At 40.8% G+C, this 20,961-nt stretch overlaps 1 protein-coding gene across 7 annotated transcripts in view; it reads left to right on the forward strand.

Annotated features, from left to right (window-relative positions):
- SCLT1 (sodium channel and clathrin linker 1) overlaps nucleotides 1–20,961 on the forward strand; it is a 96,018-nt gene that overhangs the window by 14,010 nt on the left and 61,047 nt on the right. For all 7 annotated transcript variants that reach the window (XM_030564094.1, XM_030564092.1, XM_030564088.1 and 4 more), the window contains 7 exons: nucleotides 4,245–4,380; nucleotides 5,644–5,766; nucleotides 6,678–6,743; nucleotides 11,375–11,445; nucleotides 15,656–15,746; nucleotides 15,900–15,991; nucleotides 18,156–18,333. In XM_030564094.1, coding sequence (XP_030419954.1) covers nucleotides 4,245–4,380; nucleotides 5,644–5,766; nucleotides 6,678–6,743; nucleotides 11,375–11,445; nucleotides 15,656–15,746; nucleotides 15,900–15,991; nucleotides 18,156–18,333 — 757 coding nt within the window. The remainder of the gene's footprint in view (nucleotides 1–4,244; nucleotides 4,381–5,643; nucleotides 5,767–6,677; nucleotides 6,744–11,374; nucleotides 11,446–15,655; nucleotides 15,747–15,899; nucleotides 15,992–18,155; nucleotides 18,334–20,961) is intronic.

Genomic DNA, 20,961 nt, shown 5'->3' on the forward strand with positions numbered 1-20,961 from the left:
CAGGGGAAACAGTTTTTAACTGTAAATTTTCAGGATTTTTAATCTTGTGCATATGTAGATCTTTTTCTGTAACCTTTGTTATACTAATCTTGGGCACTGCTTGTAACAGTAAATACAAGTGAAATATAAGTGAGATTTGAGTTGACTGTGTCCCTGTATGTCTTAATTCTTCAAAAGAGAGGAGCAGGGTTACTTATGATTATCAGAGTAACATTGGAAACCTACCCTTTGTAAGTGAGCAGTACAATAAAGATACTGTGTAGCTGAAATCTGTTCTTATAAAGTATTTACACTACTATTTCATGAAGTTTTTCCCTCTCTGTATAGGCAGACAGCTGCTATTAATGACAAATGGGAATTATGGTAATGTATTAAATCATTTAGCACTTCTCATTATCAAAATGCTTTTCAAACAGATAAGAATAGTCCTCTAAATTTTGGTTAATTTTAAAGCATTTGCAGAAATATTCAGCTATTAGGATTCTTTAACAGGGCTTGAAAAAAATCTGTTCAGAAGTGCTAAATGATTAACTGCCTCAGTGGGGGAGGCCCAGCACTAATTGATTTGGGGGTGGGGAGCAGCATTAATTGGAGGCCCAGAGTACAACCAGCTGTAATCTGGGGTCTTTAGACCCAAACAATGAGGGATTCCCAAACTAAGAGATTGAATGGGTCTGATTCAGGGCACCTGTGTATTTGGGTAGGCTCAGTCTTGCAGCAAACAGATTTGGGTAAACTTTAAGGCCTGTTAATTGATTTTGACAGACACTTAAGATAAATTTTATAGGTATGCGGTTGGATGTCTATCATTCCAGTGTCTCTGCGTGAAGAGGGGATTACAAATCTAAGACCGAATCCTGCCACTCTTAATAATGCTAATAATCGTAATAGACATGAATAAGGTCTGTGTTATCTATTTTTTACTATACAATTGGTCAGGAGTTTATGTAGCACTTACATATCTTTCATCAGTTGATTTACCAACTCCAGTAGACATGGTAGTGTGCAAAAAATAGCATTGTAGCACAGGGAGGCCTAGAATGGGCTAGCTGCCCCAAGTACAAATCTGCCCAGACCCTGTGGGTATGTACATGGGGCAGCTAGCCCAGGCTTTTTCTGCCCATATTACCGTGGCTACATTATTACTTTCTGCATGCTTGATTTACCTCCCTCTCCATAGATGCAGATGGGAGTGCACATTTGTATCCTTCTGCACCAGCTGCTGCACACTACATGGCATTCATTTTCTGGCGGGGCAGATACTGTCAGTCATTGTCCTCCCCAGACTGTTCCATCAATGGAGGACAGCCTTACATCACAATCAGTGATCCACGGTAGCCTGGCAAATCACTGCATCCCCAGACATAGTACCTTTCCTATCCTTATCTACCTAGTCATTGCTACCTACTTTTGGGGTTTGTTGGCTAAGGCCATCAGGCAAAGCAGGGTTTGTGGATGCCTTGTTCAACTTCAGTTCTCTTCAAAGCAGGCAGGTGCAGCATCAGGCCAGATGTTTTCAAGCAGTTTGTACAAACAACTAGTTCTCATAATACTCCTTTGAGGCTTTATCATCCCCATTTTATTTTAAATTACTTACCTAAGGCCTTACAAAAAATTAGATGTGAGGTGGAACTAGAATTGAAATGTGTGGTTCCCACAAAGTGCAGGCAATTTTGTACTGAGGGTGGCTGGCCCCTGCTGCTGCTGACTCTGCTGCTGCTGCTGGCTGTGCTACTGCAGCTATGCTTATATTTTCACCATGCTAGCTTGATGAGCTCTAGCCTGAGTGTGTCTGTTCAAGATGGGTATCCCAGTGCTAGCTCCAAGTGCAGGTGTAGCCTAAATGAGTCTCTCTGTGAGAGCTGGCTTTTCTTCAATAAGGTCTTAAAATCATAGAATATCAGGGTTGGAAGAGACCTCAGGAGATCATCTAGTCCAATTCCCTGCTAAAGGCAGGACCAATACCAACTAAATCATCCCAGCCAGGGCTTTATCAAGCTGGGCCTTAAAAGCCTCTAAGGAAGGAGATTCCACTACCTCCCTAGGTAACCCATTCCAGTGCTTCATCACCCTCCTAGTGAAATAGTGTTTCCTAATATCCAACTTAGACCTCCCCCACTGCAACTCGAGACCACTGCTTCTTCTGTCATCTGCCACCACTGAGAATAGCCTGCCTCCATCCTCTATGGAACCCCCCTTCAGGTAGTTGAAGGCTGCCATCAAATCCCCCCTCACTCTTCTTCTGCAGACTAAATAACCCCAGTTCCCTGAGCCTCTCTTCATAAGTCATGTGCCCTAGCCCCCTTATCATTGTCATTGCCCTCTGCTGGACTCTTTCCAATTTGTCCACATCCCTTCTGTAGTCGGGGGACCAAAACTGGATGCAGTACTCCAGATGTGGCCTCACCAGTGCCAAATAGAGTGGAATAATCACTTCCCTCGATCTGCTGGTAATGCTCCTATTCATACAGCCCAATATGCTGTTGGCCTTCTTGGCATGAGGGCACACTGTTGACTGAGATCCAGCCTCTCGTCCACTGTAATCCCCAGATCCTTTTCAACAGAACTGCTGCATAGCCAGTTGGTTCCCAGCCTTCCCAAGTGTAGGACTCTGCACTTGTCCTTGCTGAACTTCATCAGATTTCTTTTGGCCCAGTCCTCCAATTTATCTGCATCACTAGGTCTCGTGTCTCAAACATAGTCACACTTACACCAATTCACAAACTGTTCAATCCATTTCTCTCATAGGCGAGCAAGGAAGGAGGATTTATTTTATTTTTAAATGCTTGTGACATGCTTCATAATGTAGTAAGGGGGCTAATACCTCAATTCTTCTTGGCAGTTACAAGGACTGCCACACTGAGACAAAGTGGGACAATTTACATTAGGGAGATTATCTAGTAGGAAAAGCACCACAAGATAATGCTCCAAATGCTGCCTTAGCTTTTGGAAAAAAGCAAGAGTCAAAATGTTGTAATTTAATTTTAGAAGTTTGATTAATTTCATATAAAATTGATCTATGATTTTAGTCATTCTGTAACTTCCAAACTTTAGTTTTAAAATAAAGTTGCTAGTAGTCTCAACTGCAGTCACTCTGGTACCTGGCACAGTCACTCAGTAATCTCCAAAGATTACAAATCATGTTCATTTCAATGGCAAGCTCAAAGATCTACCTCTAGCCTTGCAGAGCTCCACTCTTCTCCATTATATGATGATTTATATTTTTTAAGCACATGCTATGATTTAAAAGCACATCCATCTTGCTTTCACAGAAAGCAATTCTGATCTCTTGATTAAATGTACAATTACTGCAAAAATTGATTACTGAAGATATGAAAGACTTTGAGTTTTTTCCCTTGATGTTTTAGTTATAAATAATCAAAGCATAAATTGTAAAACTCCAGAAAAGCACCTGAAAGATTGAGTTTAATTTAGTTCTTGTTTTCCCCGCCCCCCCAGTCTTTAACTGATTTAGGAGTAAGTGTCTCTACATGCATGCACTTCCATGGAGGAGGAGGATGGATAAGAGGCAATGTTAGTCTCAATGACAGGCAAAAATTTATAAAAGCTGGCATATATGCAAGACAAAAATGCCTACAAAGCTATAGACTTTATTTTTAATAGATGAACTTCTGGATGAAATAACCTTCGGACTTCTGTAGATGGGTCTATAGGTTGCACCAGAGAGGTGTAAGATTTAGTCCACACTCACATATCATTCACCAACTGGCCTGTGTGGACTTGCTGTTGCACACTAAGAATTCCCTAGGGCACATTAATGTAGGCCCATTTCAAACATTATGTCAATACATATTAGGGAACTTTTAGTGCACTTGATCAGGGTGCACATGGGCTAGTTAGTCACGACTAAAAATTTATACTCCTCCGGCATGGACTAATGCACCTTGTAGACAAGCCTTTAGTGTTTAATGAGTTTCTTCTGGAGAGGAAAGCAAAGGTCTTGTATGAATCTGTTACCTCTTTGAGAAGATTAACCCATTTTACGATTTCTAACATAATTTATAGTGAAATTCATGCATTTTAAATTAGTCTTAATTTTTATAATACACAAAGATAATTTAACAGTAATTCAAAATATATTTTCAGTGCACCTTCTAAATGTAATTAATAACTTATTTTAAAGATTTAGTTTCAATCAATTTTACATTTGTTGTACTTATGCTACTCCAAATGTTTAGAAAATATTGTTGAAAAAGCAATGGTTTACTGTATCTGTGTCACAGACTGCATGAGGAATTGAAAGAGGCGGTTGAGAAGCAGCTGGAGGCCCTTCCTTCTGGCACTCTCTTGGGGAGTGATGTGTTTGCAGATGAAGAAATAGTAAGAAACCTTCAAGATCAGTTACAACTAGCCAATCAAGTGAGTAATTTTAAAACACAACTGCTACTTTATTTCTTTAGCTAATTCCCTGGCGCATTGGGGAAAACATCTCCATCAGTTGGTAAGGAATCCCTCTTCAGAACCATATTTTTTGGATTAGAAATATGAAAAAGGACCTTTTTTGGGGGGTAACCTACTTACACTGATACTTTTGATTACCGGTCTGAAAGAATTTGGAGTTTTGCACTCAGAGTTTGTTTTGTACTAATTCCTGATTACTATTTTTTTTTCCAATTCCCAGCTAGAGAAAGGAAATAGTGATGATGCAAGATAGCAAAGCCTTTCTACATACATTGGTGAATATTTCAAGATGTATTCTCAATCATTTTTGGCAAACACTAGTCAAAAAGATAGTAAATGTGAAATAAGAAACAAATTTTACATTGTTTGGAAGGTAGAAAATCAGAATCTAATGCTAGAAAAGGTTAGATTCTGTAGTCTAAGATTATTACTATAACAGGCTGATGTCCTGTCTCTTGTACACAAAGACCAAATTCTGCTGTTGCATAGGTGCAGCGCCTATAATTTCACTGGGTGCTGATCCGTGTATTTGAGAGCTTATTTTAGCTATTTGAATCAATTAGGCAGTCTTAGAACTCTCGGTAGATGCCATGTGTCACTTCTAATTTTAACTTCTGAAAAGAGCTACTCTTTTTAAAAAAAAAAATAGCAGAACCTATTAATCTGTTCAGATCTTTAAAATGACAGGATAGGTCACACTTTCTTGAAACGTTTTTCACTTTTCTAAAGTTTTTACTTTGTGAATAGAGTCACAAAATGGGACTTCTGGCTTCAGTAGTAGAACAGTGAATTGTCACTGAATTCATCCATTTAAACAAACACACCCCATCTTGAGTCTGCTTTTTGGAGACTGGGAAGGAAGAGAAAACTGCATCAGGAGACCTTCGATGAGATCCATAAAAGTATCCAGAGAAATAAAATTCTGACTTCCCTTTGAAAACTACATCCCTACCAATACCAGCCATAGCATAGCATAGCTGTGGGGATGCTTTGAAAAGCCGTGTGTCTCCTACATTTATTCAGTAAAAGAGATATCTAGTAGTCACTGTATCTTGATAATGGTGAAAGAAGAGAAACAGGAAGTCACATTTACAATAGTTATATTAAGTTTCTTTAATATAAAGGAAAAGGTCCCTTGTTTTTAAAATGTTGTACATTAAGATAAACATGCTCTGGTAAGAGAATCTTCTATATAATCTGTTTTTGTTTTTAAACTTCTAGGAAAAAGAGCAAGCGCTAGAGCTCTGGCAGACAGTATCACAGGAACTAGATCAACTCCAGCAGCAGTACCAGGGGCACATGACTGAAGCACAGATTCATGTGGTACAAAGGCAAAAGCAAAAAGTAATTTTGATTGTATTGTTTCTTTTGGCAAATCTTTGTAATCTGGAGAAATTCCAGGGCTATAATTAAGGCAAATTTAAAATGGTGTATATCACTATCACTGCTTAGCTATCTGCCACCAAATGTATTATAACAATCATCTAAATAGTTAATCGTCAGAAGCAATTATAGATTTATCAGATGCCACTTTTTTTGTTCTAATCCATATCGTACAGTTAAGCTATATTTCATATGTCCATCGGCAATGAGATGGGACATGCATATTGCAGTAGGTGTGTGTATATATAAAGAACTGCAGTGAGCTAGAGCAAGAATCAGTCATGTGGTTCTTCAACACCCTTCAAAAGTAATTTCATATTTATTTATATTTTAAAAGGCTCAGTTCATACCTCTGGCTGCACTGTTTAATTAGTGGTCTGTGGGCTAAATCGCAGCAGGGTGCTATATGTAGCTAGCTACTAGGAAATCAAAACTCAGCAAAGTGAATATGGAGTAGAAAGCATTGTTCACTTTTTTTCCCCACATAACCTCTGAGAAAGCTGCTCTGCAGGTCCTTTATGACAAGTTGTATAGAGGGTGTTCTGGAGTCAGGAGTGGTCCAAATGTTTATGCATGTTTGCATCCTGCGAGGTTTGTACCCATTTAGGAGGGAGGCATTATGTGACTGCTTAGAAATTAACTCTAAGGCTTTAGACCCTTTTTTTAGTAGTAAATCTGTGGTGTACCCAAAGATTTACCAGGTCAAATCCCACTAATAATCTAACTAAAATCCAAAAAATTAAAGTAACTTTGAGTGCATAAAACATAACATCTAATTTGTTGAAAATGCTTTCAGTTGAACTTAAAATGCCTTTAGGATAATTACAAGCCCTTTGTGATGATGATTACAAGCTCTTTATTTTCTATTTTAGGATCAGTTGGCTGGCTTTCAACTACTGACTGAGCAACTTCGATTAGCCAATGAGAAAACACAGTTGGTAAGTTCCATCTAGACAGTGCATTCATATTTTCAAATATTAAATGGTCAGTTTATACTCTGAGGGGTATTAGGGTACTGTGCTTACCACAGGTGGCACCTACTCCTGGCTGTTCTGGGGATTAGCTCTGTTCTGGGTCCAATGCCTCCCCTTGCAGTCTGTCTCCTCCCCATTGTCCTTTGTCTCACTCTGTGGCCCCTCTCTCCCTCCGAGAACTGCAGCTTTCTCTTCATGACTCAGCCCTCCAGCCAGGTCACTGTGTGATTTTCCCCTTCTGGCTTACTGGACCTGCTCTCCAGTCAATGCCAATGCATCAGTGGCAGGGGAATCCAGACTCACCCAGTACTCCAGGTTCCAGCTCAGAGACCCTACAACATGCAGCAAAGGTCTGTTCAGTCTCCAACCTGGCTGCTCCCTACCCATCTCTCACAGGCTTTCTTCTCTACCCTTCTCTCATCTGAGTACACCCTTCCATAAGGGATCTACTCTTTCCCTTGGTTCTCTCCTTTCATCTCGAATGCACAGAAAATGGCTATAGACTTCTTTACTGCAGTCATTTTTGTTACCAGCTTCCTGGCTTTATACTAGCCCATCCCACAGCTGCTCACCGGAGCTTCATCTTCTAGTCAGGGGTTGCTTCTCCAGCCTAATGCCCTCATGTTCGGCCTATCACTCTAGCTTCATTAACCCTTTCAGGATTAGTGTGGAGTGAACGTCCCATCACAGGGGATCACCAAAAAAGGAAAACATAAAGACACCAGACATTACATGTCTAGTAATATGACACGTAACATGCCGTCCTTGGATAATGTCATATAATTTACAAGCAATTGGACCTTATCATAAATTGTCTTAATTGGTGTTTTGACTTTTGAAGACCCTTACTGTATAAACTAGGTTGTGTTACTCCCTTCCCCAGTAACTAATCTAGTGAGTAGCCCATCCCAGAAAGCCTTTACACATGAAGTTGTCTTCTTCCTTCCCTCCCTCCCTCCTGGATCTACCTTACGAAAAGAGCATAGGACTTGTCCTGCATATAATATGGAGCCTGTGTTATCCATGTTCTTCCTTTTTCTAAATTTTAGAGTTTAATACAGATGGAAGTGTTCAAACAACAGATTTAATCCTATTTCTAAAGTTAGCTAAACTTTAGTTTAATTACTTCAAAATTGTTGGCCATTGGACTTGAACAAGACTGCAGATGGAGTCTGTCCGAGCTGGGAGTTGTCCTTTAGTCTCAGTCCTGACGGCTGTACTGACTTTCGTACTGCTGACCGCTCTTGGCTGCTCAGCAGAGGGGTTTTTTCAGCCACAGTCAGCCAGCTGGTAGGAAGCTTGTGCTGGTCTTGTGCAATCAGCAGTGGCCTGTTCAGCACTGCCTTGTGAAAGAGTAAACAGATCTTGGAGTCCACCAAAAAATCAAGCGATCTGTTGCTCTCTTTTGGGTTCCAAGAACCATCGTTGGGTGGTCGTGCGGTAAACAATAATTTGTGATCTTTAGGAGAAATTGGTGACAAGCTTTCACCCTAGTGTATAGTTTTCATTATGTTAAATTTGAGTCTTGAAAATATGAACTTCTTCTCAAGGAAAAGACAAGAAAAATATTTTATTTCAAATGAAAACTAAAATTGTCCAGCACATTTTAGGTCTCCCATAATTACAGGTCATATATGCCAGTTCTGCACCACATTTACCAGTGTTTTATAAAGTTTGTCACTGATGACATTGATGTCCTTGCTGTTTACAATCAATCTTTTTAGGGTTATTTTAGGGTTATTATTGTGCCTCTGGGGCTTTGAAACAACTTTTTCCACTCTTACATGTTGGCTTCTGCTCCAGTTAGCTTTAGGCCATGTTTTTCAAAAGTGGATAGCAATTTTGGGTGCCACATTTGATACCATAAAGGGGCTTGATTTTTTTCAAAGGATGGCTGCTCAGCACTTCCTGAGAATTAGATTTCTACAAGGCCTCAGGTTGAGCACCCCAAACTTCTAGTCAGTTTGAAAATCTTGCTTTAGTGCATGATTGAGCCATGGCTTTCTGGTTTGTAATTTGGCCTCATGATAATCAGTGGTTTTTTTTCTTTTCCTCACTCTCCTCATTCCCCCATTCCTTTAAGAAAAAGGTGAGATCAAAAGCCCACATGTGTTGAGAATCAAAAGTAATTGCCAGGAAGGAAATGCAGAGGGAAAATGGTGAGAGGTAGGCAGAGAAGAGAGAAACAGGAGGATGGGAAAGGAAGTGAAATAAAAGGGAAGAAATAGCAGTGGTTGTAAAGGTGAGCATATCTTCCTACAGACTAATGTTAAACGCAGCAATAAGGTATGGAATAGATTATGTCTGGGGTTCCAAATGTGTAACTGCCTCCCAGTGGATGGACCCTGTACCCATGTAACGCCATATTGAGTTCTTTGGGGCTCCACGTGGATTAAAATGTCAGTTTACCTGGTGACAATTACAGGATCAGGGCTCAAAAGTTCAGTTACTACATAAAGGCTATATTCTATCCTAGGTGTTCATGCAAGCCTCCTGTTGATATCAGTGGGAGTCCTTGTGATGGTTCTTAAGACATCGAGGACTATGAGTCACCTTGTTACCACCCAGCTTCCAGTGGGAGGGAGACTTGCTGGTGCTTAATTGCTTGTCAGCTCCCTGACACCAACTATCTGTTAGCTACCCATACAATCTACTCTGGTCTATGTCAGCTCTAACTTTGCCTTGCAGGATAACAATAGGTATACACAAGCTCCTTTGAAGAGTTCCCCCTGTAGTGTCCAGCCCCTTATCCACTGAACACGCACAGATATACCAGGTTTGCTGTTCCTAAAGGAACAGTGTACACACTAGCTTGATTGATTCAGCTCAGGATCAGCACCTTGTATAATACCACAGCACTGAGATATATTTATAGTGAAAACAAAAAGTTTTATTGTAAAAGGTTCTAGATTCAAGAGATGGTGAGAGGATAATGGAAACAAAATAATTACGTATAAAACAAAATCATAATGTGATTTCTAGAGACTAAATTTAACAGACTAACCTTCTGTCTAAAGAAGTTTCTCTTACTCATATGTCCTTTGCAGCCTTTCAACTAAGCCTGGTTGAGATCCCATTTTCATACTACCTTATTACTTCCTAGGTTCAGGATAAAGAGATGTCTTCCTTGCCTTCTCCTTATATTCCCCAAAGTTCATTGTATATACCTCAGAATCAGGATGACCCCTGTAGTTTCTCTTGCCTCCATATTGATTTCACATCCCCTACTGAGTTGGTATGTAGATGTACAGCCATAGTGTTGGCTTACAATGCCTAATTTGTGTATGAATAGGTGAATAAATATCTCTTGTGTGACAGAACCTATTTTGTCAACTCTGACTTGATACAGACTTTAGAAACATATTTTCAGCATTCATGAGTAACTCCTAACATAGTATCTATACATAATGTCATTGTGAAATGTAACGAACAGTATGACCCTGGCTTTCATTTAAGATCTCACATGATGATATTCTTTGGTGAACCAGAATATACATACCAGGATTAGAATTTTCTCATAATCCCATTGGCATTGAGAGGTTCATCGGTCATAGTTAAGGCTATATTTTAGTCATGGATATTTTTAGTAAAAATCATGGACAGGTCACGGGCAGTAAACAAAAATTCACAGCCCATGACCTGTCCATGACTTATACTATATACCAATGACTTAATCTTGGGTCCTGGGAGGGGGGCAGCCTGGGGGCTCTGTGGGGGCTCACAGCCCAGGGGCATCATGGGTGCTCTGCAGAGTGTTGTGGTGTGTGGCTTGGGACCCCCACCAGTGCTGGAGTGGGCAGCGACATGCAGCCTGCTGCTGCTGCAGGGAGACAGGGGAGGGAAGGTGCAGTGGCCCGAGATTGCCTCAGCAGCTGTCGGTGTGGCTGTCCTATGGGCTGCCAAAGCTCCTCAGGCAGTCCCGGAGCCAGCTGCACCAGCTGCTGCGGAAGTCATGGAGGTCCCAAAATATCAGGGAATCTGTGACCTCCTTGACAGACTCTCAGCCTTAGTCATAGTCCCATTATAGGCTGAGGATGTTAGGTTTACTAGTGTTTTTTACCTCCATCCACAGACCATAATTAAAAATGGGATTTGGCTTTTTCCACAAAATATGTTTGATGCATTTTTTTTAAACTACACTAGTTAAATATTATAAAATGTCTGTAAACAGAAATCATCTGAAGCTTAAGTAATGTTCATATAATGTTTTGTGATGTTCCAAGAATGTTTCTTCAAATAGTTATGTAGCGAAAAACATTTTTGGTTTATATAGCAAATAGATGGCATTCTAATTGAATCAAGCCATAATTTAAGAGAACAGCTTAAACTGAGAGCATTTTCTGTACTTCTAGTCACAGTAGTTAGTCTACCTTAACAGGATGCCTGATAAAAGAGTAAGAGCATTAATGAATAAGCCCACATAAAATAAGCAATAAATTGATTAAAGAGAATAAATGAATGAATCTGCATACCTGCTTTCATTAGTGAACATGCTAAGTGTCAGATAAAGGAGACACCATATAACAAGACTTTTTGCATTTAAATAGCCTTAAACAGAACAAGGAATATGTTACAACTCTTTCTTTCTTTTACAGACTAACCAACAATTTTTGAAAACAGTAACAGAACAGAATATGGAACTAGAACAGCTACGCAAACAACTGAGGTACAAACCAGAGACCCTTTTAAATATGCCTTTCTATCTTATCTTCCTTCTTGATTCATTACTTTATCATTGGCCTTTGTCTTCATTACAAAGCTGTTACTGATAATTGTCTTTAGCAATAGTTACAGTTCATATTTGAATGTAGGTAAGAATAGATTCTGATGGAGCAGGTTTTCTCCTGATAGTTAAATCCTGCACAGTGTGTACAGTATATCATACTCTGTGGGTCTGTGTAATTTTGTAACATAGAAGATACTACTTCATATATTTACATATTAATTGTATCTAGAGTTAAGCAAATTTCTGCTGTTGTCACCCACTGCACCCATTAATACTGTGTGTGTTAAGCTTTCACATAGAGATAATCTTGGGGATGGCTTTGTACATTTAGAGTTGAATCCTCCTGGTACCGGATTATACCGAAAACACTGAGGTTCAAGATCTATGCTTCCTGCCCTTGCTTGTTTTCAATCATCGATGAGCACCAGTGCTGCTTGGGGGAAACCCACATTGCATCCAGGTGCAGTATTTGCCTCTGCTTCCCTGCCCATGCCTGGAAAGGCCAGGCTCTCCACCTCAGGAAGCACCTCATCGAGATCCCCATGAGGCTGTAGTCGGGTCCAGGTCGGGGACCACCCCCATAAATTGGCCTGAGCAATCAAGGAGTGTGTCTCCTACCACAGAGCTCCAGTCTGGTTCCTCCAGTACCAGCACTACGGATCCAGTGCCAGGGTCTAGCTGTGAGGCTCAGAAGCATGTGCATGAGCATGGCAGTAAGTCTTCAAGACCCAATAAAGACACTGCATCCTCCTTGAGTTTCAGCCACAGAGAAGTGGCGTGTTTTAAGGCCCACAGGCACAACAAGAAGTCACATAAAATGTTGGACCTGCAAGTCCCAGTCGCTGAGCCTCATGCCCCCTCTTCCTCACTACTGCTGAAACCATGTGAATCATCTGTTCTGGTATAGCCTTCTGCCCCCATTCCTGCTCCAGTTCTGTCAGTGGAATATGTGCTATGGACACCAGGGAGATTCAAATCGGCTCTTGGACCTTATTAACTGCCCTAGATGAGGTGAGATCCCTGCATCCTCTGCTGCATTCGCCTCCAAACAGACTCCACTCCACTGCTTTAGACTTGCTGCCTTCAGGTCGTGTTCCTGAGCAGTCCCCTGTGACTCCCTCAGTGGTAGTGGCTTTGCCATTTGAACAGGGATCTGACTTCTCACCATCAGAAGATTCAGATGGTGCACATGGTCAACTGATCCCTTAGCAATGGCAAGAGTATCCAAAGGCTCCAGCAGCCAAGTGGCAATGTCCTCCCTTCCCTCAGCACAGGAGCCATTGGTACCCAGCTCCATGGGGACCGCCATAGCAATTGCCAGATCCATCTGGTTGGCCATACTGGGGACCTTGGCCCCAGTATCCACCTTTGGAACCTTCATGATCTGCCTGAGAGGAGTTCTCCACCTCCCGACCCCATCTCACCACTCCAGCCTTCAACAGGTAGGCCTTTGGAACTGGGGTTGAAGGATGCACCAATCAGCCCAACTTCGACAGTACCACCAGACCTGTAGCAGTTCCCCTCCTTGTCTCCAGAAGCAGCAGTGTCCTAGAATCCTTTCTACCCCACCTTCCCTTCTTCCCCTCCCATGAGTACTGCCAGTTCCAGGAACCGTTAAGGAGGGTGTTTGCCACTGGAGGAGGTGCAGGACAGCCAGCATCAGCTACTGGACATTCTGCATGCATTGGTACCAGCCAATCAGTGATGCTATTCTCCCTCTGGTCCACACCATCTGGCATACGCTGGTAACTTGTGTACCCACTCCAAGGAGGGCAGAAAAGTGGTACTATGTACTGGCGAAGGGTCTGAGTTTGTTTTGAGGACCTCCCTTTGATGAACCCCTCCTCTTCAACCAGAAGACTGATGATTCTCTGTACTCACTCAGACTATAGAGTGACCCTGCAGTCAGTGGGCATTTATACACCAGCACCCAAGTGCAAATTCTGTTGGCCAGCTCCTGCTCAACAGTACCAAGCTCCTCAGTTTTTCTGCCAGCAGTCCTGTGAGCCTCCCCACAAGCATCAAAAGACTCAACGGTCCCATCCGCCTGGCCCATCAGTACAGTCATTGAGACCACACATTCAGTCTTCATGAGAGCGATATTTCTGAGTGTATCTAAAGAGCTGTCAACCACATTGCAACTCACCGTTCTTGCATCCTACCCCCTTTGGGGTTTGTCTGGCACTCTTTCTGCCAGCCTGAAGTGCGATAACAATGAACACATAGGTCCTGGATGTCATTCAACATGGCTATACTATCAAGTTCACAATGCTTATTTCATTCCCTGCCCCTCTGGGACCACTTGCACGATCGTATCCTCACACTGTACATGGATTCCCTCTTACCATGGTCTCATCATATCAGTAGAGTATACACCTTCTCTTCCCATTATGCCCCGGTGCAAGATTCTGTGACAGATGCCTCATTCGGTGAGGCTATCCTACATTCCATCATCTTCCTCACACCCTCTTCCTGACTATGTACTGCTTATCAATCACCATCAGTGGAATACAATAGAGACCATAGTTCAACAAAGAAGAGGTGGTTACTTACCTGTAACTGGTGGCTCTTTGAGATGTGTGGTCCCTATCTGTATTCCAGTCATGCCCTCCTTCCCATCGGCTGAAGATCTGATTGACTTGTGGCAGAGAAGGAACTGAGGGCGTGGTTGGTCCACCTCGCCCTTTATCATGTTGGTTGAAACCATGAGGCAGAACAAGGGTGTATGGGTGGACTACTGGACACTGCTATTTCTAAAAGCTCTGGCTCTGCACGCATGGAGCATGCACATAATCCTCAGTGGAAGGACAGATAGGGACCACACATCTCAAAGAATCTCCAGTTACAGATAAGTAACCTCCTCTTCTGAAGGCCAGTTCTACTTATAAGTCTATGAAAAATCACAGTTTGCACATGCTTAGCGATACTTCTTTGCTTTTAACTGCTAAAATCTCCAAAAATTCCATCAGCACAAGACATGTTTGAGTCTTTCACGGTTCCTTGTGCTGACCAGACTACACATATGTCATGTCCCAGCTTAAAACCATAGGGAAGAAAACAGACTTTCCCTGTAATGGTTTCAGCTGCTCTGGGTTGGGGCTAGGCATTGGAGCTGAGAACAGGGAGCCTGTCTCCCGCCTGGCACCCAAGTAATGTGCAGTAGGAAGCCATCTGATTCAAATGCACAGGGGACAAAATCCAGACCTGGAGAGAGGGAAAGGAGTAGGTTAGGACAAAGGAGCCTTGAGAGACTGAGAACCAAGGGTGTGAGAAGGCTGAGACTGGTTGGTCAAGGAAACTGACATTGGGAGACATTGTAGGAAGGGAAGACAGACAAGCAGCAGAGTTGTAGGGGTGGAATGGGATCTGGGACTGGCTGGGCAAAGAGGCTGGGACAAGGAGGCAGGGAGGGGGACACAAGCAACTGTAATTCTGACATTTCCTTACTTTAGAATGCTTGACTTTGCAACCTTAGTGTTCTTTCAGTGTAGTTTATTTGTGTGTAAGGTTCTGTGACTAGTGTAAACTTAACCCAGCACACTGGGTGGGAGCAAAGGAAGAAGGAATCTGTGTGTTTTTCCCCTGTCCTAGGTCAGTCTAATAGCAAAGTTGCTTCATTCATTTCTACAGGGGAAAACGGCATAAGTGCTGTCCTCTGGCCCTGCTCCAGTTTATCTTCCCTTTCCTACCCCATCCTAGCCAAACCTATCTACCTTCTGAAGCATGTAGGCTGAAATTCTTGAAAATGGTTAATGATTTGGGACACCCAATTTGAAACACTGAAAATCAGGCCCCCTTTAAGGTAACTCCTGAGCATCTACCTTCTGAAAAACAAACCCCTTTAATGTGTCTCAAGTTGAGTACTCAAAAATTTGAGAAGCCCAAAATCATTAACTCACTTTGGAAAATTTTGGCCACAGAGTCCCCCACAAACCTGTATTCAGCAGTACAACGGTGTATGTACCTCCTCTTTGGTGTCCTCAGAATCTCTTCCACATAACAGACAATGGCTGCTGCTGTTTATATGTGAATTTTTGCTGGTATCGTAGACTTCATGGCTGTTTTTATAAAGCCTTGTTAAGTTCTGGGTGGTTGTTTTTTTTTCACATTCAGCTAACTGTAATTAATTGAATGGTTTCTTTATATTCAGGCAAGCCAAAGTAGATGTGAGAACTGCAACTGCTAAAGTTGATGAAATGACCAAATTGTTAGTGGACCTTCAAGCCCAAATGGAGAGAAAGGTATTCTAGCATAACTGAAAGTTCTGTGATTGTCCTGTTGCAAACGTGAAACTTAAGTTTACTTAAAATTGTTTGTTTCCATATCATGCATTTTATTTTTTGTGCTCAAGCAGAGTTCAGAATAAATGTCTGAGTAATTGCTATGATTTCTAGGAAGAAGATGTAGTATCTGCTCGGGAGAGAGAGGAAGCATCAGACAAACGCTTGCAGCAATTGCAGTCTAGCATAAAACAATTGGAGACAAGGTAAAGAGATTAATGATGTCATTGAATGTGATATTTTTAGAAGAGACATGAAAGCAGAGGTTTTTTTCTACATTTCTGAGTTCTATAATTATGAGTAATCTAGTTCTCCATTTCTTATGCAGATGATATTTATTGTAGATTACTCATTTATATTTTGTTTGCTTCATTTCCCTACCCTCTCAGAGTAGCCTCTGGCTTCATTCTTCTCACCTGAGTAAAGACTAGAAGACCACAGATCACTTGATCTTACTTATGTTTTAGTTTTGCCAGTGACTTATCAGTCTGTGCATAGGTCCCAAGTTTCAGAAATTTTATTTACATTAGCTGGAGTGGCACTGCTGAAGCCTCAAACATCAGTTTGAAAGTGTTCCCTTGAACTGGCCACCTTTGGGATGCATACAGCCTTCCTCTACATTAAGACAAGTAAGAGCTGGTTTCAAGTATCAGTTTGGAACTCTTGAGACTAGTGAAGACACTGTAACAGCACACTAAGGCCAACTTCTTTTTGGTGGTAAATGTCAGTGATAATGATTTATTGAATATCTAATAAAGAGATTATGCTTTCAATTATAGCATTACCTACTAATGGACTTGAGGATGACAAAGGGTTTCCATTACAATATCTCTTCTCTCCCGTCCCTTCCCCTTTTATTGACAAAGTGCTAATTTGGCTGAACAAGTTAATTCTAGGCCAAAATTTTGCACTAAATTGTTTTAACCATTAGACTTTTGTCAGATGACTTGATAACTGAAGTTTCTTATTGAAGTATTTATAGCTCTTCTAAGGTGATCATTTCTAGCAGATTTACTTTTTTGTTCCTGCTTCATGGGTGTGACTAGCAGAATCATCATAGCGAAAGAATCTAGCCACCAGCCTGTACAAGAGCACTGGCCTACTTGTAACAATAGGGGCTGTTATTGCCTTGAAGTGTTGCACAAGCTGAAGTGCTTTACAGTGGCTTTTGAGAACTTTTGCCTGAACTAAGCATGATAGTCTTTTTATTTGTTTGAAACTGGACCTGAAGTGATCACCCAGCCATAGTTAATGTGTTTTTGTGTCCATATATATTTTGTCTTGTAGATATCCAAAAATAATTAACTTGTCTGCTTCAAAAACTACTCTAGGTGTAATCATAAAATGTTGATTACAGTCCATCATTACCATCAACTTTAATGCGTGATCTGAACCCAGCTACGTTCCTGAGTATGCATCAAAGGCTGGCTGTGTCCTGCCTTCCCTCATGCCAACCAATAATGTAAATCATGTTACAGCAATAAGACTATTTAGAGCTAGTATAAAACTACAAACCCTTTTTCTCAATGCTCATGCAATTCCATCTGGGTGTGTGCGTGCATGCATACACACAAAGAATTGTGTCAGCACTGGGAAAAACCTGGTCATCTTACAGTAGCTCTAGCTAGTATTACTGCTTGAATGTGATTGACATTATTGATTGGCATGAGGGAGCGCAGGAGACAAATGGTTATATTTTATGTAAAAATGTATTGCAACATGTACAAATTTTGTGTGTATGTGTATATATATGCGCGCGCGCACACACACACACACACACATTATTACATAAAATTTTTATTGCGTTGTCCCAGTTACTCCTCCCTGCCTCCTCATAAAGGGACACTATTGAAAAAGGCCAAGAGGAGTAAGCAGAGCATTTATATAACACTATTTGTTTAAGGTGTGCCTGTTCCTTTTGTTTAATATGTGATGTTAGAACCATTTGGTAGTGGTATAACAAACTGACTTGCTTTGGCAAAGATTATGGTTTAAGATGGGTAATAAGTATCAAAAGAATTTAAAAAAAAACAAAAAAAACAAAAAAAACACCCAAAGATATTAAAATGCCAAGTTGAAGCACAAGCCTGCAACCCAGTATAGGTATCTCTGGATAGCAGTACTCTTCTCATTTTAATTATATGCCAAATGTTCAAAGTTAACTCCTTTCATTGTGTTTCTGTCTGGGACATAGTGATAGAGGATTAAGAGGACATATTTAAAAAATGAGAATACCAGAGAATTTAAACATAATATTTTACAAGTAAATTTGTACTTTCTATATATGAGAACAACTAGTTTGCGGGAGTGAAAGTGTTTTAGCAAGATGCCTGTTCTGCCAGTGAAGATCTGAGTGTTCTGACTTTTTAGATTATGTGTAGCTATACAAGACACTGAACAGTTGAGAACAGAGAGGTCTGTTCTTGAAAAACAAACCAGAGAGCTACAGGCAAAGTGTGCAGATCTAGAAGAGGAAAAATATGATGCTATAGTAAAAGTCCGAGACAGCATGCAACTCTTAGAAGAAGCTAACCTACAAAAAAATCAGGTAAGACAAGGCATCAAGACAATTTTTTTTCCGCATCATTTAATACTTTAAGTTACTAAGGGCCAGTTCACAAGACAAAAATATATCAAGGAGAGTCAGTTACAACACAATTGCCTCCTGACCTTGTGGCAATATGGTTTATTTTTACTGTATAAAGGACCTAACTGTGATGTAACTATTCTAAAGCCTGATTTTGTGTAGTAGACCTGTCCAAAGGTTTAGCCTGTTTAAATAACCTAGCCAGGATTTTCCAAAAGTGACTTGGTGATTTCTGAGGCATCAATTTTTGAGTGCTCAACTTGAAAACACTTTTAGGGAGACTGCTTTTGAGTGGGAGGTGGTTAGCGTTTTCTAAAAATCAGGCCTTTAGGCAATTAGAAGTAGTTTGACCTGCATTTGCTGACAAGGTGTTACTTTCATGCACATATAGTGGATTGTAACTAGCAGCAAATGAAGCCCAGCTAGTTCAGATTTGTTGGGATAAATTATTTAAACCTTAAAGAGTTTTTGTGTTTGTTCTAATCAGTACAAGTAGGTAAAAGAGTTGTGCGTGACTAGCCCTCTTCATAACCTAATACCCTTTTCAAATTGAGGAGTCTTGTGGGCAGCAGAATAAGTGGTGGTTTGGTTTTGTTTTCTTTTTACTTTGGGGAGATACAATAGTTAGTGCTTTATTTTTAGTGTTCTCTCTCTTTCCTGCTAGCAGCTCTGTGATAAAGGGGCTAGATTCTGCCTGCCTGGAAGTTGAGACTTCATGTCCAATGGAAGGAGGATGCCTCTTTTCCAGAATGGGGTTCCAAACACTGACAAAACTCAAAAGTGCTAGGGTTATTGCTAGAGCCAGCTCTAGGGTGACCAGCTGGGAGACCCTTAGCTGAAAGAGAGAAATGGAATAGGGTCAGGGATGGATTATGTGCAAGGACAGTTTTTTATTCCTTTCTCCCCCACAGCTTCCCACCCGCTGCTGCCCATCAAACAGGTTCTAGTCCCTGATCTCTTGGAGCTTCCACACTGCCCATTCACTCTGCCTGCTCAGAAACACACACACTAGGGGGCCATCAGCTGAAATATCTACTGCCAGCGTATCCCTTCCTTTGCCCACCAATTCCCTGGCCAGAGCAGCTACAGAACCTATTCTACCCACTGATCCTACCTGCTGCAGATCCCCTTCTTAGCCAGGTTCTGTTTTCTAGAAGAGGAAGAGCAGGGAGTTGATTTCCCTCCAGCGGTTACAGATGGTCTTTGGAGCTGTCAACTGCCACTTCCTGGCAAGCACAATGTGACTCCTACATCTAGGCTTTAGAGCCTTAAATTAGGAAAACCAAGGAGGAAAGAGTAAAAGTTTAAAAGTAATATATTTTAAAACAATTTAAGAAAGGGAAACTACTAGTATTCTTCTATTGCTCAATTTGAAATGTGTCCTTGAAGAGAACACTTAAATAGCATATATAAAAAGTCAAGTGTTTAAGTGTACAGCACTTTTCATCCAAGTTTTTTCAGCATTGAGTTTGTGGTAGTGTGAATCCCACTATACGTAGACATACACCTGGTGTGTGTGAGATCAGATTTTATTTTTTTTATTTGTAGTGTCCATCAGGGCCAGCAATATCATTTAAAGTGTTATGCCAGAAAAAAACGGTTCAGTAAAAATTACTTGTCTGAAACACTAATTGAACAGATACAGAAGTAAATATCTTGCTTGCCTATAGGTAACAGGTTCGCATAATCCTGTTAAAGAACAAAATTAAATTATAGTAGAATCCAGCTAATTGGCAATAGTCACTGGAAGATGCTTTGTAAATTACTGAATTTTGCAAATTAGGGTGTGAGCAAGTGTAAAAAATAAAGGATGAAGCATCAAAAATGTACTTGTAATATCTTTGTTTGAACTCTATGGTAAGGGAGCTTTTATGCTTGTTAGGAGATTGTTCTCTGTGAGCTGTGGGAACACATCCATCATGATGATACAAGGCACCCATTCAACCATCATGTTAACATGCTCAAAAATGTGGAATTGAGATAGTGTATTTAGTTGGAAAAGCTGAGGCCTATGGAAAGGAAATCCAGAAAAAAAAGTGTGAAGAATTTTAACAAGGATACAAAGGGGAAGTGAAAATACAAGGTTAGAAATAAATGGAAACAGCAAAAGAAAAGTCAGGAAACTGAGCAAAGAATGCTGGAGATAAAGATTTGAAAGTATATATCTATTCTGTGTTCTACAGATATATTTTAGGTATGGGAATTGTCGCCAGGACCTTAATTGCTGCCAGAAAACTTGTGTTCTGAGCACGGGTTATTCCTCATTGTTCCTAGTCCCAGTTAAAAGCTTCTGAGAATCTTCTTACCTCTTTGTATGAGTTCCTCCATTTTTCTTCCTCATAACCCCTTGTGGTCAATGTTCAAGTGTGTGTTGTGCTAAGATTTTATCTAAAAGGGCATCCTCACATACCAACTGGTTGCATTGTACTGGCTTGCAGAAAGCATATTTGCTGCAACATGACAATCGCCCATTCCCATGTCCAAGTTTATTGCCTTCTGACATGCTTGAGTTCAGATAGCCAGTAGAATGAAAAACTCACAAAAAAGTTAAGTAATTGTGTTATTGAAGAGTGGTATTCTGATACCATT

The sequence above is a fragment of the Gopherus evgoodei genome, chromosome 5, assembly GCF_007399415.2.
Source record: "Gopherus evgoodei ecotype Sinaloan lineage chromosome 5, rGopEvg1_v1.p, whole genome shotgun sequence".
Taxonomy (NCBI): Eukaryota; Metazoa; Chordata; order Testudines; family Testudinidae; genus Gopherus; species Gopherus evgoodei.